Genomic DNA, 17,669 nt, shown 5'->3' on the forward strand with positions numbered 1-17,669 from the left:
TAAGCAAAGTAGACTAATTTTTGTGTCGATAGATCACTCAAAAAAATGGTTCAAATGGCTCTGAGCACTATGGGACTCAACTGCTGAGGTCATCAGTCCCCTAGAACTTAGAACTAGTTAAACCTAACTAACCTAAGGACATCACAAACATCCATGCCCGAGGCAGGATTCGAACCTGCGACCGTAGTGGTCTTGCGGTTCCAGACTGCAGCGCCTTTAACCGCACGGCCACTTCGGCCGGCGATAGATCACTCACTTCTGATACCGTTGGAATAGTAGAAATAGCAGTAGTAAGTCTTTGAACAAGATCCTGGGCTTTCCACGAAAGCTTACTATCTACCTCAACACCTAGAAATTTGAACTGTTCTGTTGCACTAATCATATGACTGTTCTGTGAAATTAAAACGTCAGGTTTTGTTGAATTGTGTGTTAGAAACTATAAAAACTGAGCCTTACTTCGATTTAACGTTAGTTTATTTTCTACAAGCCTTGAACTGAGGTCATGTGCTACACTATTTGAAACCCAGCCAATGTTGCACACAACATGCTTTACTACCAAGCTAGTGTCATCAGCAAACAGAAATATTTTAGAGTTATCTGTAATACTAGAAGGCATATCATTTATATAAACAAGGAACAGGAGTGGCCCCAACACTGATCCCTGGGGCACCCCCCACTTGACAGAACCCCACTCAGACCGCACATCACAGCCGTTATCAATATTGTGAATAATGACCTTTTGCTGCCTGTTGCTAAAGTAAGAGGTGAACTAATTGTGAGCTACTCCCGTATTCCGTAATGGTCCAACTTCTGGAGCAATATTTTGTGATCAACACAATCAAATGCCTTAGTTAAATAAAAAAAATATGCCAAGCGTTCAAAACCTTTTGTTTAGCCCATCCAGTACCTCACAGAGAAAAGAGAAAATAGTATTTTCAGTTGTTAAAAAGCCAAACTGTACATTTGATAGACCACGGTTCGGCCCTCTCCACCTAGTCAAGTGCAGCGATAAGCCAAAACACCTTAGCGTCACATTAGACAATAAGCTGACGTACGGCAAACACCATTCTGACAAATTAAGGAGGTACAAACGTGAGTGGAGGGGCACTACACGAGGAGCAAAAACATGAGTTCTCTGTGGAGGATCCCTTGCGTTGGCACACTCTGGAGCAGGATATTGGGCACCAGTTTGGAATCGCAGCGCTCTTGTCAAGATAGCTGACTTTCATTTGAACGCAGCTATGAGAACCAATAGCGGCGCAGTCAAATCTAGGGCTACGCAATGGCTACTAACACTATCGAACAGCTGTCCAGCTCATCTTCGTCGAAGGATGGCTCTCTACAAAGTTGGCCTGCGAGTTTCTAAAAAAAAGAATCAATCGCTCTGCACAGAGGTTTACTCTCGCTGCCTCAAATCCAGAACAGCAGCATATGAAGTAGGAGTCAAAGTGGTGTCCATTTGGTTCAACCGCAACGCTGAGCGGAAACGTGATTGGCAAGCCACGAGAACCCGGAACCACAGACTTACTGACAAAACACCTTAGGTTTTCGTTGTACTAGGGAGGTGTGGGGTACAGCTCAGTAGATTCCGGACTGGAGAGGGTACGTTGAAATAAACAAGACGCACAAATGGAGCTTTCGCAATGGACAGTACCTGTAACTGGGCTGACATTCGGATAATGGGCCGCATTGTAAATGAATGCTCAGACACGCATTTCGCTGGTGGAATTTACATGAAGCATCCCATGAGGCACTCCGCTGAACTGAGTGTTCCGACATTTTTGTATACTCTGCGCCGTTGCATGTTTATACAGGTCAAATACACTGATGCTCATAAATTAAGGATAATTGCGGAATGTGGTGCCACACAACGTGGCACTACACAAAACTGGCGCTGATAGCATAGCCACATAGGGAACACACACGACACAGATCTTTAAGTCCACGGTATTGGTGATAAGTTGAGAAAACCGTCCCGAAATACATGTGCTACAAAACGCCACTGTTTCCTGCGCATGTACCCCGACATCAGTATGGGATATGATCACCGTGCACACGTACACAGGCCGCACAACAGGTTGCCATACTCTGGATCAGGTGGTCGAGCAGCTGCTGAGGTATAGCCACCCATTCTTGCACCAGTGCCTGTCGGAGCTCCTGAAGTGTCGTAGGGGTGTGAAGACGTGCAGCGATACGTCGACCGAGAGCATCCCAGATGTGACGGATGGGGTTTAGGTCTGGAGAACAGGCAGGCCACTCCATTCGTTTGATTTTTTCTGTTTCAAGGTACTCCTCCACAATGGCAGCTCGGTGTGGCCGTGCGTTATCATCCCTCAGGAGGAAGGTGGGACCCACTGCACCCCTGAAGAGGCGGACATACTGGTGCAAAATGACGTCCCGATACACCTCACCTGTTACAGTTCCTCTGTCAAAGACATGCAGGGGTGTACGTGCACCAATCATAATCCCACCCCAAACCATCAAACCACGACCTCCATACAGGTCCCTTTCAAGGGCATTAAGGGGTTAGTTCCTGGTTCACACCAGATGAAAACCCGGCGAGAATCACTGTTCAGACTATACCTGGACTCGTCCGTGAACAGAACCTGGGGCCACTGTTCCAATGACCATATACTGTGTTCTTCACACCAGGCATTACGGGCTCTCGTGTTATCAGGGGTCAGTAGACTGTACCTTGCAGCTTTCTGGACGAATAAATCGTGTCTGTTCAGTCGTCTGTAGACTGTGTGTCTGGAGACAACTGTTCCAGTGGCTGCGGTAAGGTCCCAAGCGAGGCTACATGCAGTACTCCGTGGCCGTCTGCGGGCACTGATGGTGAGATATCGGTCTTCTTGTGGTGCTGTACACTGTGGGCGTCCAGTACTGTAGCGTCTGGACACGTTTCCTGTCTGCTGGAATCGTTGCCATAATCTTGAGATCACACTTTGTGTCACACGGAGGGCCCGTGCTACGACCTGCTGCGTTTGACCAGCCTCCAGTCGCCCTAGTATTCTACCCCTCATAACGTCATCAGTATGTGTTCTTTGAGCCATTTTCAACACACAGTCACCATTAGCACGTCTAAAAACGTCTGCACACTTCCTCGCTGCACCGTACTCTGACATGCTCCAACACACCTCTGCGTATGTGGACTGCTGCCAGCGCCACCGTGCGACGACCGCAGGTCAAATGCACCGCATGGTCAGACCCCGAGGTGGTTTAAACCCAAAAAACGCCCACCAGAACGTTGTTTCACCGTGTGTCAGAATTATCCTTAATTTATGAGCACGAGTGTAGTTTTTAGTTAAATACAAATTCTTTTGCTGTAACTGATGCATAGAATAATAACAATAATAATAATAATAATAATGGGCTCTAAAACGGCTCACCTCGAAGGAATTATCCAAAGCGGCGGAAATAGGTAAATATGATGTGCATGTACAGATAAACAAACTATTGTGGTTTCAGAAAAGTTGGATGATTTTGTTCACGAGAAAGAGCTTTACAAATTGAGAAAGTCAAAAACGGTTTGGTCCACCTCTGACCCTTATGCAAGCAGTATTTCTGCTTGGCAAAGATTGATAGAATTGTTGATTGCTCTCCTGAAGGACATCGTGCCAAATTCTGTCCAGCTGGCCAAAACTCTATTTGGTTGGATGGCCATGTCCACAATGCTCCAAACTTTCTCAATTGGGGAGAGATCCGACGATCTCGCTATCCAAGGTAGGGTTTGTCAAGCACGGAGAGAAGCAGTAGAAACTCTCGCCGTGTGCGGTCTGTCATTATCTTGCTGAAATGTAAGCCCATGATGGCTCGCCATGAATGTCAACAAAAGGTGGCGTAGTGTATCATCGACTTACCGTTGTGGTGTGAGGATTCAGCGGATGACAACCAAAGGGCTCCTGCTGTGAAAAGAAATGGCACCCCACACCATCACACCTGTTTCTTGGGCCATACGACTTGCAACAGTCAGGTTGATACCCCACCGATGTACGGGGCGTCTCCAGAAAAGTTTCCGCTGATCATCGCAGCTCAGTTTGAAGTGGGGCTTATCACTGAAGACAATTTTACTCCAGTGAACGAGATTCCGGGCCGATGAAGTGCCTAGAGATGCCCCAGTCAGCGGGGGATACCAACTTGACTGCGCACATTATACGATTGCCAAACTCTACCTTGACCACCAAGGTCGCCGGATCTTTCCTCAATTGAGAACGTTTGGAGCATTATGGGCAGGGTCCGCCAATCAGCTCGTAGTGTTGATGATCTAATGTGCGAATTAGACAGAATTTGGCGCGATGTCCATCTGGGGATCATCCAACAACTATCAATCAACGCCAAGCTGCATAGCTGCTTGTTTAATGACCAGAGGTGGACCAACACGTTACTGACTTGCTCAATTTGGGAAACTCTTTCTCTTGAATAAATCATCCAATTTTTCTGTAATTGTAATGATTTTTTTCTCTGTATTTGTACATGACGTCTTCTGCATTCTGCCCCTTTCGGATAACTGGGTCTACACAATCCTGGCTTGAGCCCTTACAATGTTCACAGATTGCCCTTCCATCCACTGGCAACACGATCCTACGAGTGTTTTTCCACATATTGTCCACAAACAATCCAGCAAACAAGAAATGTCAGTGCATCTTGTTAACCATTTCCTTACTATTTTTTTTTTAAAGGAATCTGATTTATCTTCGCTACATACTTACATTTATTATGTTTTTGTAACTGAATTCGCAACTTATTCCCACTGCCTCTGGGGGAAAAAACTTTGTTGTATGTCTGAGAAAAGTATTTCCTGACTCGAACTCGAGACCTTTGACTTTTGCAGGCAAGTGGTCTACCATCTCAGCTACCGAAGCACGACTCACAGCCTGTCCTCACAGCTTCAATTCTGCCATTACCTCGTCTTGTACCTTCCAAACTTCACAGAAGCTTTTAGGCGAACCTTGCAGAACTAGATCTCCGAGAGAAAGGTTATTATGGAGACATGGCTTAGGCACAGCCTTGGAGGATGTTTCCGGGATGAGATTTTTCCCTCTGCAGCGGAGTGTGCGCTGATATAAAAATTCTAGAGGCAACGGTCCGGCGCACAGTTTTAATCTGCCAGGAAGTTTCACATGGGTGCACACTCCGCTGCAGAGTGAAAATCTGATCATGGAAACAGATCTTCCACGTGTCGTGTCCCACCGTAGCGGTCGAAAGATACCTGTTAGAGAATGGACTGTTAGGAAGTCTAATGCTGTTTCCTGGATGTTGTGTACATAGTTCCGCGTAGTCAGCGCGTACACAACTTTCCCACTAGAGCGCGATCCGCTAAGCACAACAGCGCAGGCGCAGCACTCGTCCGTCTCCTCACTACGAGATGGCGCTGCCTTAGAGACGGACCAAATCGTGCTTCCACCGATCCACGTATTAATATGTAACGCAGCCAATGAGATCGCTGCTAACGTAGAACTTTTCTCCTCACGGATCACACTCGCGCAGTGATACGTGAACGCGCGAAGTATTATAACGAGTGTACAGACATCTGATTAGTCAGTCTGCATTAGTCTGCAGTCAAGTTTCAGTCTGCGCCTAATAAGATTACCATATTCCTGTACATAGCCATGAAGATAAATGACTAGCCACTTTTGTCAAGTATCAGAGATATGTGAAAATAAGATTAACGTACCAAGACCAAAGGAACTTCAGATTGTCAATTGTAAACAGCATCCAGAATCAAGTTACGTAATATCTATGATTTTTATTATTTTAATAAATGTGTGTGAAAATTAATCAAGTTCTGTTTAAAGTTGGTCGCCGTAAAGACGCTAATCTAAGCGAGCAAGTGGCATTTCTACCGTCTGACCTAACGGCAGAAGATAAACACGCCACGATAAGACCACGAGACATGTCGCTCTACTTCGTTAGAGCGACATGTCAAACAATCTGATGGTGTGTGTACCGAAGGTCTTACAGTACGCATGCCACACTGGATCTACAAGGTCGCTTACCATACAGAAAATTTACATCTGGAATAAAAACATCTGCGTAGTTGGGAAATATCAAGCACGAGGGATACAGTGGTGTGGGGCAAAGATGGCAACACTTGTTTTCCTTTAAAAACTGGTGACTAGAAGATGAAGGGCGTGACTCACATGGACTGGAGCGATGAGGACCTGCACTCCCGCTGCTGTTGTTGCTGGTACTGCTGTTGTTGCTGCTGCTGCAGTTGTTGCTGCTGTTGTTGTTGTTGGTACTCCATCTCCCTCATCTCGCGGTCCAGCTCCCGTTGTTCTCGCTCCAGCGCCCGCTGCGCCCTATGTTGTTGTTGTGCCTGAAACACAACGGAAAAAGGCGGATCGACAACTTGCCATGTATCGTTACAAAGTCACAGGTTTTCAAAATACTGTCACTAAGTAATTGCAACCATCTGCTGGCTGGCGGTCGGTTTGGCTTTAGAAAAGGTATCAGATAGGCAGTTCTACATCTACATCTACATTTATACTCCGCAAGCCACCCAACGGTGTGTGGCGGAGGGCACTTTACGTGCCACTGTCATTACCTCCATTTTCTGTTCCAGTCGCGTATGGTTCGCGGGAGAAACGACTGCCGGAAAGCCTCCGTGCGCGCTCTAATCTCTCTAATTTTACATTCGTGATCTCATCGGGAGGTATAAGTAGGGGGAAGCAATATATTCGATACCTCATCCAGAAACGCACCCTCTCGAAACCTGGACAGCAAGCTACACCGCGATGCAGAGCGCCTCTCTTGCAGAGTCTGCCACTCGAGTTTGCTAATCATCTCCGTAACGCTATCGCGCTTACCAAATAACCCTGTGACGAAACGCGCCACTCTTCTTTGGATCTTCTCTATCTCCTCCGTCAACCCGATCTGGTACGGATCCCACACTGATGAGCAATACTCAAGTATAGGTCGAACGAGTGTTTTGTAAGCCACCTCCTTTGTTGATGGACTACATTTTCTAAGCACTCTCCCAATGAATCTCAACCTGGTACCCGCCTTACTAACAATTAATTTTATATGATCATTCCACTTCAAATCGTTCCGCACGCATACTCCCAGATATTTTACAGAAGTAACTGCTACCAGTGTTTGTTCCACTATCATATAATCATACAATAAACGGTCCTTCTTTCTATGTATTCGCAATACATTACACTTGTCTATGTTAAGGGTCAGTTGACACTCCCTGCACCAAGTGCCTATCCGCTGCAGATCTTCCTGCATTTCACTACAATTTTCTAATGCTGCAACTTCTCTGTATACTACAGCATTATCCGCGAAAAGCCGCATGGAACTTCCGACACTATCTACTAGGTCATTTATATATATTGTGAAAAGCAATGGTCCCATAACAGTCCCCTGTGGCACGCCAGAGGTTACTTTAACGTCTGTAGACGTCTCACCATTGATGACAACATGCTGTGTTCTGTTTGCTAAAAACTCTTCAATCCAGCCACACAGCTGGTCTGATATTCCATAGGCTCTTACTTTGTTTATCAGGCGACAGTGCGGAACTGTATCGAACGCCTTCCGGAAGTCAAGGAAAATAGCATCTACCTGGGAGCCTGTATCTAATATTTTCTGGGTCTCGTGAACAAATAAAGCGAGTTGGGTCTCACACGACAGCTGTTTCCGGAATCCATGTTGTTTCCTACAGAGTAGATTGCGGGTCTCCAAAAACGACATGATACGCGAGCAAAAAACATGTTCTAAGATTCTACAACACATCGACGTCTGAGATATAGGTCTATAGTTTTGCGCATCTGCTCGACGACCCTTCTTGAAGACTGGGACTACCTGTGCTTTTTTCCAATCATTTGGAACCTTCCGTTCCTCTAGAGACTTGCGGTACACGGCTGTTAGAAGGGGGGCAAGTTCTTTCGCGTACTCTGTGTAGAGTCGAATTGGTATCCCGTCAGGTCCAGTGGACTTTCCTCTGTTGAGTGATTCCAGTTGCTTTTCTATTCCTTGGACACTTATTTCGATGTCAGCCATTTTTTCATTTGTGCGAGGATTTAGAGAAGGAACTGCAGTGCGGTCTTCCTCTGTGAAACAGCTTTGGAAAAAGGTGTTTAGTATTTCAACTTTACGCCTGTCATCCTCTTTTTCAATGCCATCATCATCCTGGAGTGTCTGGATATGCTGCTTCGAGCCACTTACTGATTTAACGTAAGACCAGAACTTCCTAGGATTTTCTGTCATGTCGGTACATAGAATTTTACTTTCGAATCCACTGAACGCTTCACGCATAGCCCTCCTTACGCTAACTTTGACATCGTTTAGCTTCTGTTTGTCTGAGAGATTTTGGCTGCGTTTACACTTGGAGTGAAGTTCTCTCTCTCTCTCTCTCTTTTTTTTTTTTTTTAAACTCTGTATGACGGAAGTATCTGTTCCCGAAAGAACAGTTACCGTGGATGACCATGCAGCTTTGCTGGAAATGAAATGAAAATTAAATGGACACCCTAGCTGCAAACAGGCGTTGATGTACTTCATTGGGGACATGTTGAAAATGTGTGCCCCGACCGGGACTCGAACCCGGGATCTCCTGCTTACGTGGCAGACGCTCTATCCATCTGAGAAGCCGCGGGCACAGAGGATATTGCGTCTGCAGCGACTTATCCCTTGCACCCTCCCAGCGGTGGCTCAGATGGATAGAGGAGATCCCGGCCATTGACCTTCCTGTGTGAACGCACACGCTATGCCCGAACTCGTACGGGTCTTGGTAGATTAATCTGCCACGAGTAATGAGTATGATGGGCAAACATCTATTAGGCGAATGTAGTGGTGTGGACATGTTGGGAATGTGGATCTCACGGGGAGCGTGCAAGGGATAAGTCCCTGCAGACGCACTATCCTCTGTGCCCGCGGTGGCTCAGATGGACAGAGCGCCTGCCATGTAAGCAGGAGATCCCGGGTTCGAGTCCCGGTCGGGGCACACATTTTCAACATGTCCCCAATGAAGTACATCAACGCCTGTTTGCAGCTAGGGTGTCCATTTAATTATCATTTGAAGCTCTCTTTGCTTTCGCAGTAGTTTCCTAACTTTGTTGTTGAACCACGGTGGGTTTTTCCCGTCCCTCACAGCTTTACTCGGCACGTACCTGTCTAAAACGCATTTTACGATTGCCTTGAACTTTTTCCATAAACACTCAACATTATCAGTGTCGGAACAGAAATTTTCGTTTTGACTGTTAGGTAGTCTGAAATCTGCCTTCTATTACTCTTACTAAACAGATAAACCTTCCTCCCTTTTTTTATATTCCTACTAACTTCCATATTCAGGGATGCTGCAACGGCCTTATAATCACTGATTCCATGTTCTGCACTTACAGAGTCGAAAAGTTCGGGTCTGTTTGTTATCAGTAGGTCCAAGATGTTATCTCCACGAGTCGGTTCTCTGTTTAATTGCTCGAGGTAATTTTCGGATAGTGCACTCAGTACAATGTCACTCGATGCTCTGTCCCTACCACCTGTCCTCTGTTCTGACATTGCGCTTGAGAACGGAGGCAGCGGAAGACGGGTAACAGAAATACGAGGGGCGTTTGAAAAGTCCGTGCAAAGTCCGAGAGATGGCGCCACCGGCGCGTATCGAAGTTTCGTTTAGTTAGTAGCATCTTTGGATAGAATGCACATAAAGCTTCAGCCATATTGGTCTATTTCTTTGTGTTTGGCATTCGTGTGAATCAAGGAAGAAAAAGAATTTTGTGCGGTGATTAAACATTACTTTATGAAAGACAAAACACCTCAGGAGACTAAAGAGAAGGTTGATAAACATTACGGTGACTCTGCACCTTCGATTAGAATAGTTTATAAGCTGTTTCAAAATTTTCGGAGGGGCCATATGGGCACAAGTGATGCTGAACGTTCTGGACGCCCTGTGGAGGTTACGACTCCAGAAATCATTCATAAAATCCACGAGATGGTGATGGATGACTGAAGAGTTAAGGTGCGTGAGATTGCTAGTGCTGTGGGCATCTCGAATGAACACGTACATAATGTTTGCATAAACATTTGGACATGAGAAAGCTATCCGCCTTGAAAGGATATGGATCCTGTACACCTCCCATAAACTTGATCCTCCTCACCCGCTCGTATCCCCGATCCTCTCCCGTCCCCGCCCGCTGCCGCGCCTGTATTCCCACGTCCCGCCCGGTCTCCATCTCTCCACCTTCCTTACCCTCTCCCAAGGTGGCTTCCGCCAACTCCCTCTCCCTGATGTTGTCCTCGTCCCCTCCATCTACCCCTCCTATCAACTTTGACCCTGCCCCACCCCCCACTTCCGGTGTCCTTTCCTTTCGGCACTCTCCCTCCCTTCTCTTCTCTTCCCTTCTTTTTCCTTTTCCCCGTCCCCTCCCTCCCTCCCCCCCTCTCTGCCCTGCCCGTGGCATCTCTGCTCTCCCCTCTCGCTCTCCCACTCCCCTTCCTCCTCCTCCTCTCTTGGCAGGTCCCTGGACTCGCACACGCATAGTGAACATTCGCGTGCCGGGGATCATCGCCTTCTGTGTCTCGTGTGTGTGACGTCGTTTAGTGTTTTTTGGTGTCCGCCGTCCCACTACTACATTCACTTGTGCCGTCGGATTCATCAGTGTTCTGTTCACCGTGCCAACGTGTTTTCAGTGTTGTTATCGCCACGTGTGAACGACTACGTGTTTTTTGTGTCTCTGTGACCACTCTCTTTTGCCCGTCACTTTGTTCACTATCATTCTCCGTTCTTATACTATTGTAAATGCTATGGCTGAAGAGCGGCGTAGTGTGCCGCTGCCAGCCTACCTGATTTGTACAGGTTTTACAATAACAATAAAGTAAAAAAAAAAAAAAAAAAAAAGCTATCCGCAAGATGGGTTCTGCGATTGCTCACGCTTGACCAAAAACGGAATCGTGTGGAGTGTTGCAAGGATGGTTTGCAGCTGTTCAGGGAGAATCCGCAGGACTTTAAGCGTCGTTTCGTCGCTGTGGATGAAACATGGATACATTACTATACTCCTGAGGCCAAATAACAATCTAAACAATGGGTTACCAAGGGAGAATCTTTCCTTCAGCCGGAAAGTTTATGGCGACTGTCTTTTGGGATTTGCAAGAGATAATCCTCATAGACTACCTGGAAAAGGGTAAAACTGTTACAGGTGCATCTTATTCATCGTTATTGGACCGTCTGAAAACCGAGCTGCAAGAAAAACGTCGGCGATTGGACCGCAAAATTTCCATCACGACAATGCACCAGCACACACCTCAGCAGTTGTGGTTGCAAAATTAATGGAAGTAGGATTCCAACTCATTTCACATCCCCCCCTATTCTCCAGACTTGGCTCCCTCGGACGACTATTTGTTCCCCAATTTGAAGAAATGGCTGCTGGGCCAAATATTTTATTCAAACGATGTGATTGCAGCAACTAATAGGTATTTCGCAGACTTGGATAATTCCTATTATTCGGAAGGGATGAACAAATTAGAACAGCGTCGGACGAAGTGTGTAAGTCTAAAAGGAGACTATGTCGAAAAATAAAAAAGGTTTACCCCAAACACGTAGGTAGTTTTTATTTTTGCACGGGCTTTTCAAACGCCCCTCATACTAGATACATGGTGCGTGTGTCAGATTAGCATTCTTTCTTCGCCAGGTGCCGCTGCTACCACCTGGACGGGTTTATATCGATAGTAGGTCGGTGGTCATATTGTTCTCGCTGATCAGTGTATACGAAGAAGATGGAAACAAAAGAAATGTCCAAGAGTTGCACAGAAATTCGTTGATAACATTGCTGCTCTCACTGAAAGCGAAAAAGAATTACAAAAGCTGTTGAATGGAATCGACAGTCTAGTGAGTACACACTATGGACAGAGAGTAAAGCAAAGAAAGATCAAAGAAAGGAGCAGTAGCAGGAAAGAGATTAGCGATGCACTTCACATCAAAATTGGGGACCATGAAGTAGATGAAGGTAAGGAATTCTGCTACAATGGAAGCAAAATAACACACCATGTACGAAAGAACAGAGACTCAAGCAGCAGACTAGCTTAGGCAAAGAGGGCATTCCTGACCAAAATAAGTCTATTGCACTGCCTGAGAAAAGCGTGAAGCACCAAGAAGGAAGGAAATAGCGAAATGAAACTGATCCATGATCTATCGGAGCTGGAACTGGAACAGCGGAAAGTTCCACGGGACTGGAAGAAGGCCCAGATCATAGCAATCTATAAAAAGGGTAAAAAATCGGATGCACATAATTACCGGCCAATTTCACTGACACTGATTTGTTGTAGAATCGTGGAACATATTTTGTGTTCAGACATAATGACCTTTCTAGACTCTGAGAAGCTGATCTGCAGAAACCAGCACTGTTTCAGGAAACAGCGGTCGTGCGAGGCACAGCTGTCCCTCTTTGTGCGTGATATACAACAGGCTCTAGATACCGGCTCCCAGGTTGATGCCATATTTCTTGACTTTCCAAAGGCCTTCGACTCAGTTCCGCACTGTCGCTTGCTACAAAAAGTGCGCTCTTACGGTCTATCCGGTGACATATGCGGTTGGATAGAAAGTTTCCTAACAGTTTTCTGCATGGGGTGACTTCAACAGAAACAAGCGTAATTTCTGGTGTGCCCCAGGGCATCGTAATAGGTCCGCTGCTTTTTATGATTTACATAAACGATCTGGTTGATGGTGTTAACAGCGGCATTAGACTGTTTGCCGATTGTAGTGTCGGCAGACTTGCCAACACTACGCACACTAATTGAAAGAGGCGGCCAAGATGCACGCGCTAACTCACGCAGGCGGGCGTTAGGTCTGAAACAGGATACGTAATGAATGCTATAAAGAAAAGTACGTAGCTGCTGGAATACTTAACTTTAATCCATCATTTGTATACAGCGTTCTTGATGATACAAGTGAGACTCTCTCTAGATAAATGCAATATAATGCTAATGGCGCCTTGCTAGGTCATAGCCATGGATTTAGCTGAAGGTTATTCTAACTATCTCTCGGCAAATGAGAGAAAGGCTTCGTCCGTGTAGTCGCTAGCAAAGTCGTCCGTACAACTGGGGCGAGTGCTAGTAAGTCTCTCGAGACCTGCCGTGTGGTGGCGCTCGGTCTGCGATCACTGACAGTGGCGACACGCGGGTCCGACATGTACTAATGGACCGCGGCCGATTTAAAGCTACCACCTAGCAAGTGTGGTGGCTGGCGGTGACACCACACCGATGATGCTGTACTCTACAGGAAAGTAGTATCACATGAAAGTTGTGAACAAATCAATGAGGATTTGCAGAAAATAGTGTGTAATTTCTGGCAGTTACCTCTGAATATTAGTAAGTGTAACCTACTGCGTATAACAAGGCGAAAATCCCCATTACTTACTAAATAAATGCCCAGTCTTTGGCAGCGGTAACATCCGTCAAGTATCTGGGTGTGACTATTCGAAATGATCTCAAATGGAACGATCAGAGTACACAAGTAACGGGCAAGGCGAACTCTAGATTGCGGTCTAATGGTAGAGTCCTGAAGCGATGCAGTCCTTCAACAAACGAAATTTTTTACAATACGTTAGTTGTTCCAGTCTTAGAGTATTGTTCGTCTGTGCGGGACCCTTACGTGTTGGCTCTGATTCAAGAGATTGAGAAGGTCCAAAGAAGAGCGGCAAGATTCGTGACTGGTACATTTAGCCATCGCGAGAGCGTCACAAATCTCATAGAAAGTTTGAGGTGGCACGCATTTGCTGGCGCGCTAAATAGAAGTGGCTGCTCACTAAATTCCGAAATCCGATCTTCGCCGAGGATTTAGAGCATATATTATTACCACCAACTTACAAATTGCGCAAAGACCACCATTCAAAGATAAGGGAAATTAAAGCTCGCACTGAGGCGTTCAGACAGTCGTTTTTCCCTCGCGCGATCCGCGAGTGGAACAGAGGGGGAGAAATGTGACTTTGGCGCGAATTGTGCCCTCCGCCACACACCGCTTGGTGGCTAGTGGAGTATATATGTAGAGGGTATTTGATGTTAGTTTAGTGGTTAAAAATCGATTCAGATTTACAAAGGACTCGGCAGTATGAGCCCATGACTTTGAACCCATCTAGCCTTGGTCCGTGCACTGATCTGCGACTAGATTCACGACTTCCTAACAAACAGAACTCAACACCTCGCTCTTACCGGAACAAAATCGACAGATGTAAAGGTAATTTCCGGAGTACCCGAAGGAAGTGAGGAAGAAGCGCTTCTGTTTATCATGTACATAAATGAACAAGCGGAAAGCGTCGGAGGTTCTTCAAGACTGTTCGCAGATGATGCGTTTCTCTACAAGAAAGTAGCAACACCAGAACACACTATCGATCTGCATAGAATTGATGATCGGTGCAGGCCCTGGCAGTTGAACTTGAACGTAAATAACTGTAAAATATTGTCCATATGAAGGAGAGGAAATCCCTTACTGTACGGCTACACTTGTTGTTGTTGTGGTCTTCAGTGCAGAGACTGGTTTGATGCAGCTCTCCGTGCTACTCTACCCTTTGCAAGCTTCTTCATCTCCCAGTACCTACTGCAGCCTACATCCTTCTGAATCTGCTTAGTGTATTCATCTCTTGGTCCCTCTCTACGATTTTTACCCTCCACGCGGCTTTCCAGTACCAAATTGGTGATCCCTTGATGCCTCAGAAAATGTCCTACCAACCGATCCCTTCTTCTAGACAAGTTGTGCCACAAACCTCTTCTTCCCAATCATATTCAGTACCTCCTCGTTAGTTATGTGATCTACCCATCTAATCTTCAGCATTCTTCTGTAGCACCACGTTTCGAAAGCTTCTATTCTCTTCTTATCTAAATTATTTATCGTCCACGTTTCACTTCCATACATGGCTACACTCCATACAAATACTTCCAGAAACGACTTCCTGACACTTAAATCTATACTCGACGTTAACAAATTTCTCTTCTACAGAAACGCATTCCTTGCCATTCCCAGTCTACATTTTATATCCTCTCTACTTCTACCATCATCAGTTATTTTGCTCCCCAAACAGCGAAACTGCTTTACTACTTTAAGTGTCTCATTTCCTAATCTAATCCCCTCAGCATCACCCGCCTTAATTCGACTACATTCCATTATCCTCGGTTTACTTTTGTTGATGTTCATGTTATATCCTCCCTTCAAGACACCATCCATTCCGTTCAACTGCTCTTCCAAGTCCTTTGCTGTCTCTGACAGAATTACAATGTCATCGGCGAACCTCAAAGTTTTTATTTCTTCTCCATGAACTTTAATATCTGCTCCGAATTTTTCTCTTCTTTCCTTTACCGCTTGCTCAATATACAGATTGAATAACATCGGGGAGAGGCCACAACCCTGTCTCACTCCCTTCCCAACCACTGCTTCCCTTTCATGTCCCTCGACTCTTATAACTGCCGTCTGGTTTCTGTACAAATTGTAAATAGCCTTTCGCTCCCTGTATTTTACCCATGCCACCTTCAGAATTTGAAAGAGAGTATTACAGTCAACATTGTCAAAAGCTTTCTCTAGGTCTACAAATGCTAGAAACGTAGGTTTGCCTTTCCTTAATCTTTCTTCTAAGATAAGTCATAAGGTCAGTATTGCCTCACGTGTTCCAACATTTCTGCGGAATCCAAACTGATCTTCCCTGAGGTCGGCTTCTACTAGTTTTTCCATTGATCTGTAAAGAATCCGCGTTAGTATTTTGCAGCCGTGACTTATTAAACTGATACTTCGGTAATTTTCACATATGTCAACACCTGCTTTCTTTGGGATTGGAATTATTATATTCTTCTTGAAGTCTGAGGGTATTTCGCCTGTTTCATACATCTTGCTCACCAGATGGTAGAGACTGGCTCTCCCAAGGCTGTCAGTAATTCTAACGGAATGTTGTCTCCTCCCGGAACCTTGTTTCGACCCAGGTCTTTCAGTGCTTTGTCAAACTCTTCACGCATTATCGTCTTTCCCATTTCATCTTCATCTACATCCTCTTCCATTTTCATAATATTGTCCTCAAGTACATCACCCTTGTATAGACCCTCTATATACTCCTTCCACCTTTCTGTTTTCCCTTCTTTGCTTAGAACTGGGTTTCCATCTGAGTTCTTGATATTCATACAAGTGGTTCTCTTTTCTCCAAAGGTCTCTTTAATTTTCCTGTGGGCAGTATCTATCTTACCCCTAGTGAGATAAGCCTCTACATCCTTGCATTTGTCTTCTAGCCATCCCTGATTAGCCATTTTGCACTTCCTGTCGATCTCATTTTTGAGACGTTTGTGTTCCTTTTTGCCTGCTTCATTTACTGCATTTTTATATTTGCTCCTTTCATCAATTAAATTCAATATTTCTTCTGTTACCCAAGGTTTTCTATTAGCCCTCGTCTTTTTACCTACTTGATTGCTGTCTTCACTATTTCATCCCTCAAAGGTACCCATTCTTCTTCTACTGTATTTGTTTCCTCGCTTCCTGTCAATTGTTCCCTTATGCTCTCTCTGAAACTGTGTGCAACCTCTGGTTTAGTCAGTTTATCCAGGTCCCATCTCCTTAAATTCCCATATTTTTGCAGTTTCTTCACTTTTAATCTACAGTTCATAACCAATAGATTGTGGTCAGAGTCCACATCTGCCCCTGGAAATGTCTTACAATTTAAAACCTGGTTCCTAAATCTCTGTCTTACCATTATATAATCTATCTGAAACCTGTAAGTGTCTCCAGGCTTCTTCCATGTATTCAACATTCTTTTATGATTCTTGAACCAAGTGTTAGCTATGATTAAATTATGCTCTGTGCAAAAGTGTACGAGGCCGCTTCCTATTTCATTCCTTAGCCCCACTCCATATTTACCTACTACGTTTCCTTCTCTTCCTTTTCCTACCATTGAATTCCAGTCACTCATGACTATTAAACTTTCATCTCCCTTCACTACCTGAATAATTTCTCTTACCTCATCATACATTTCATCAGTTTCTTGATCATCTGCAGAGCTAGTTGGCATATAAACTTGTACTACTGTAGAAAGCGTGGGCTTCGTGTCTATCTTCGTTTATTGTTGAAAATATTACTTACTTTTTTGGGTTCGTAGCCATTATTAACTGCAATACTTTTGATCAAATTTATTTCTGAATCAATATTTTCGGTGTATAAGAGAATAGAAATAGCTCTATGGACAACTGAATGAATGGAAGCTTCTTTTTATGAAGCTGGGGCTATGTTGAAGTAAAAGGTACTGTTTGATCAGTGCAAGTTTCTTTAGGGAAGGTATTAATGGAAATTTTGTCATCTACTATTGTCGGAGTAAGGTCTAAGCAGCGCGTAAGTGCCGGAATTAGTTCAGATGGCTCTGAGCACTATGGGATTTAACTACTTAAACCTAACTAACCTAAGGACATCACACACATCCATGCCCGAGGCAGGATTCGAACCTGCGGCCGGAATTCGTTTTCAAGCTCGCAGGTGAACGTAATTTTTTAGTGAAGCTCGTTGAACATTTTGTATAGGTGATCAGTCCCACTTATTCGGTTCTCTATAAGTAATGAAAATATCGCCAACATACCTAGAATATGAAATAACGCCTAAGGCAGCAGCTGATTGGTGATATAACTGTCTATTGAACTCGAAATAATTATATTTAGCTACGATTTGAAGCAAACCCATGAAATCAGTAATTTGTTCGTCATAAATGACTTTTTTGAAGAAC

The 17,669-nt window shown here is 44.9% G+C and overlaps 1 protein-coding gene and 1 non-coding gene across 2 annotated transcripts in view; one reads left to right on the forward strand and one right to left on the reverse strand.

Moving 5' to 3' along the window:
* The window catches only part of LOC126426664 (voltage-gated potassium channel subunit beta-2), a 718,526-nt gene that overhangs the window by 631,965 nt on the left and 68,892 nt on the right, over nt 1-17,669 (reverse strand). The window contains exon 2 of the mRNA XM_050088549.1: nt 6,243-6,319. Within this exon, the coding sequence (XP_049944506.1) occupies nt 6,243-6,319 (77 nt within the window). The remainder of the gene's footprint in view (nt 1-6,242; nt 6,320-17,669) is intronic.
* On the forward strand, nt 8,870-8,944 carry Trnat-ugu (transfer RNA threonine (anticodon UGU)). The gene has a single exon. It is a non-coding gene; the product is annotated as a tRNA-Thr (tRNA).

Source organism: Schistocerca serialis, chromosome 11, assembly GCF_023864345.2.
Source record: "Schistocerca serialis cubense isolate TAMUIC-IGC-003099 chromosome 11, iqSchSeri2.2, whole genome shotgun sequence".
Classification (NCBI taxonomy): Eukaryota; Metazoa; Arthropoda; class Insecta; order Orthoptera; family Acrididae; genus Schistocerca; species Schistocerca serialis.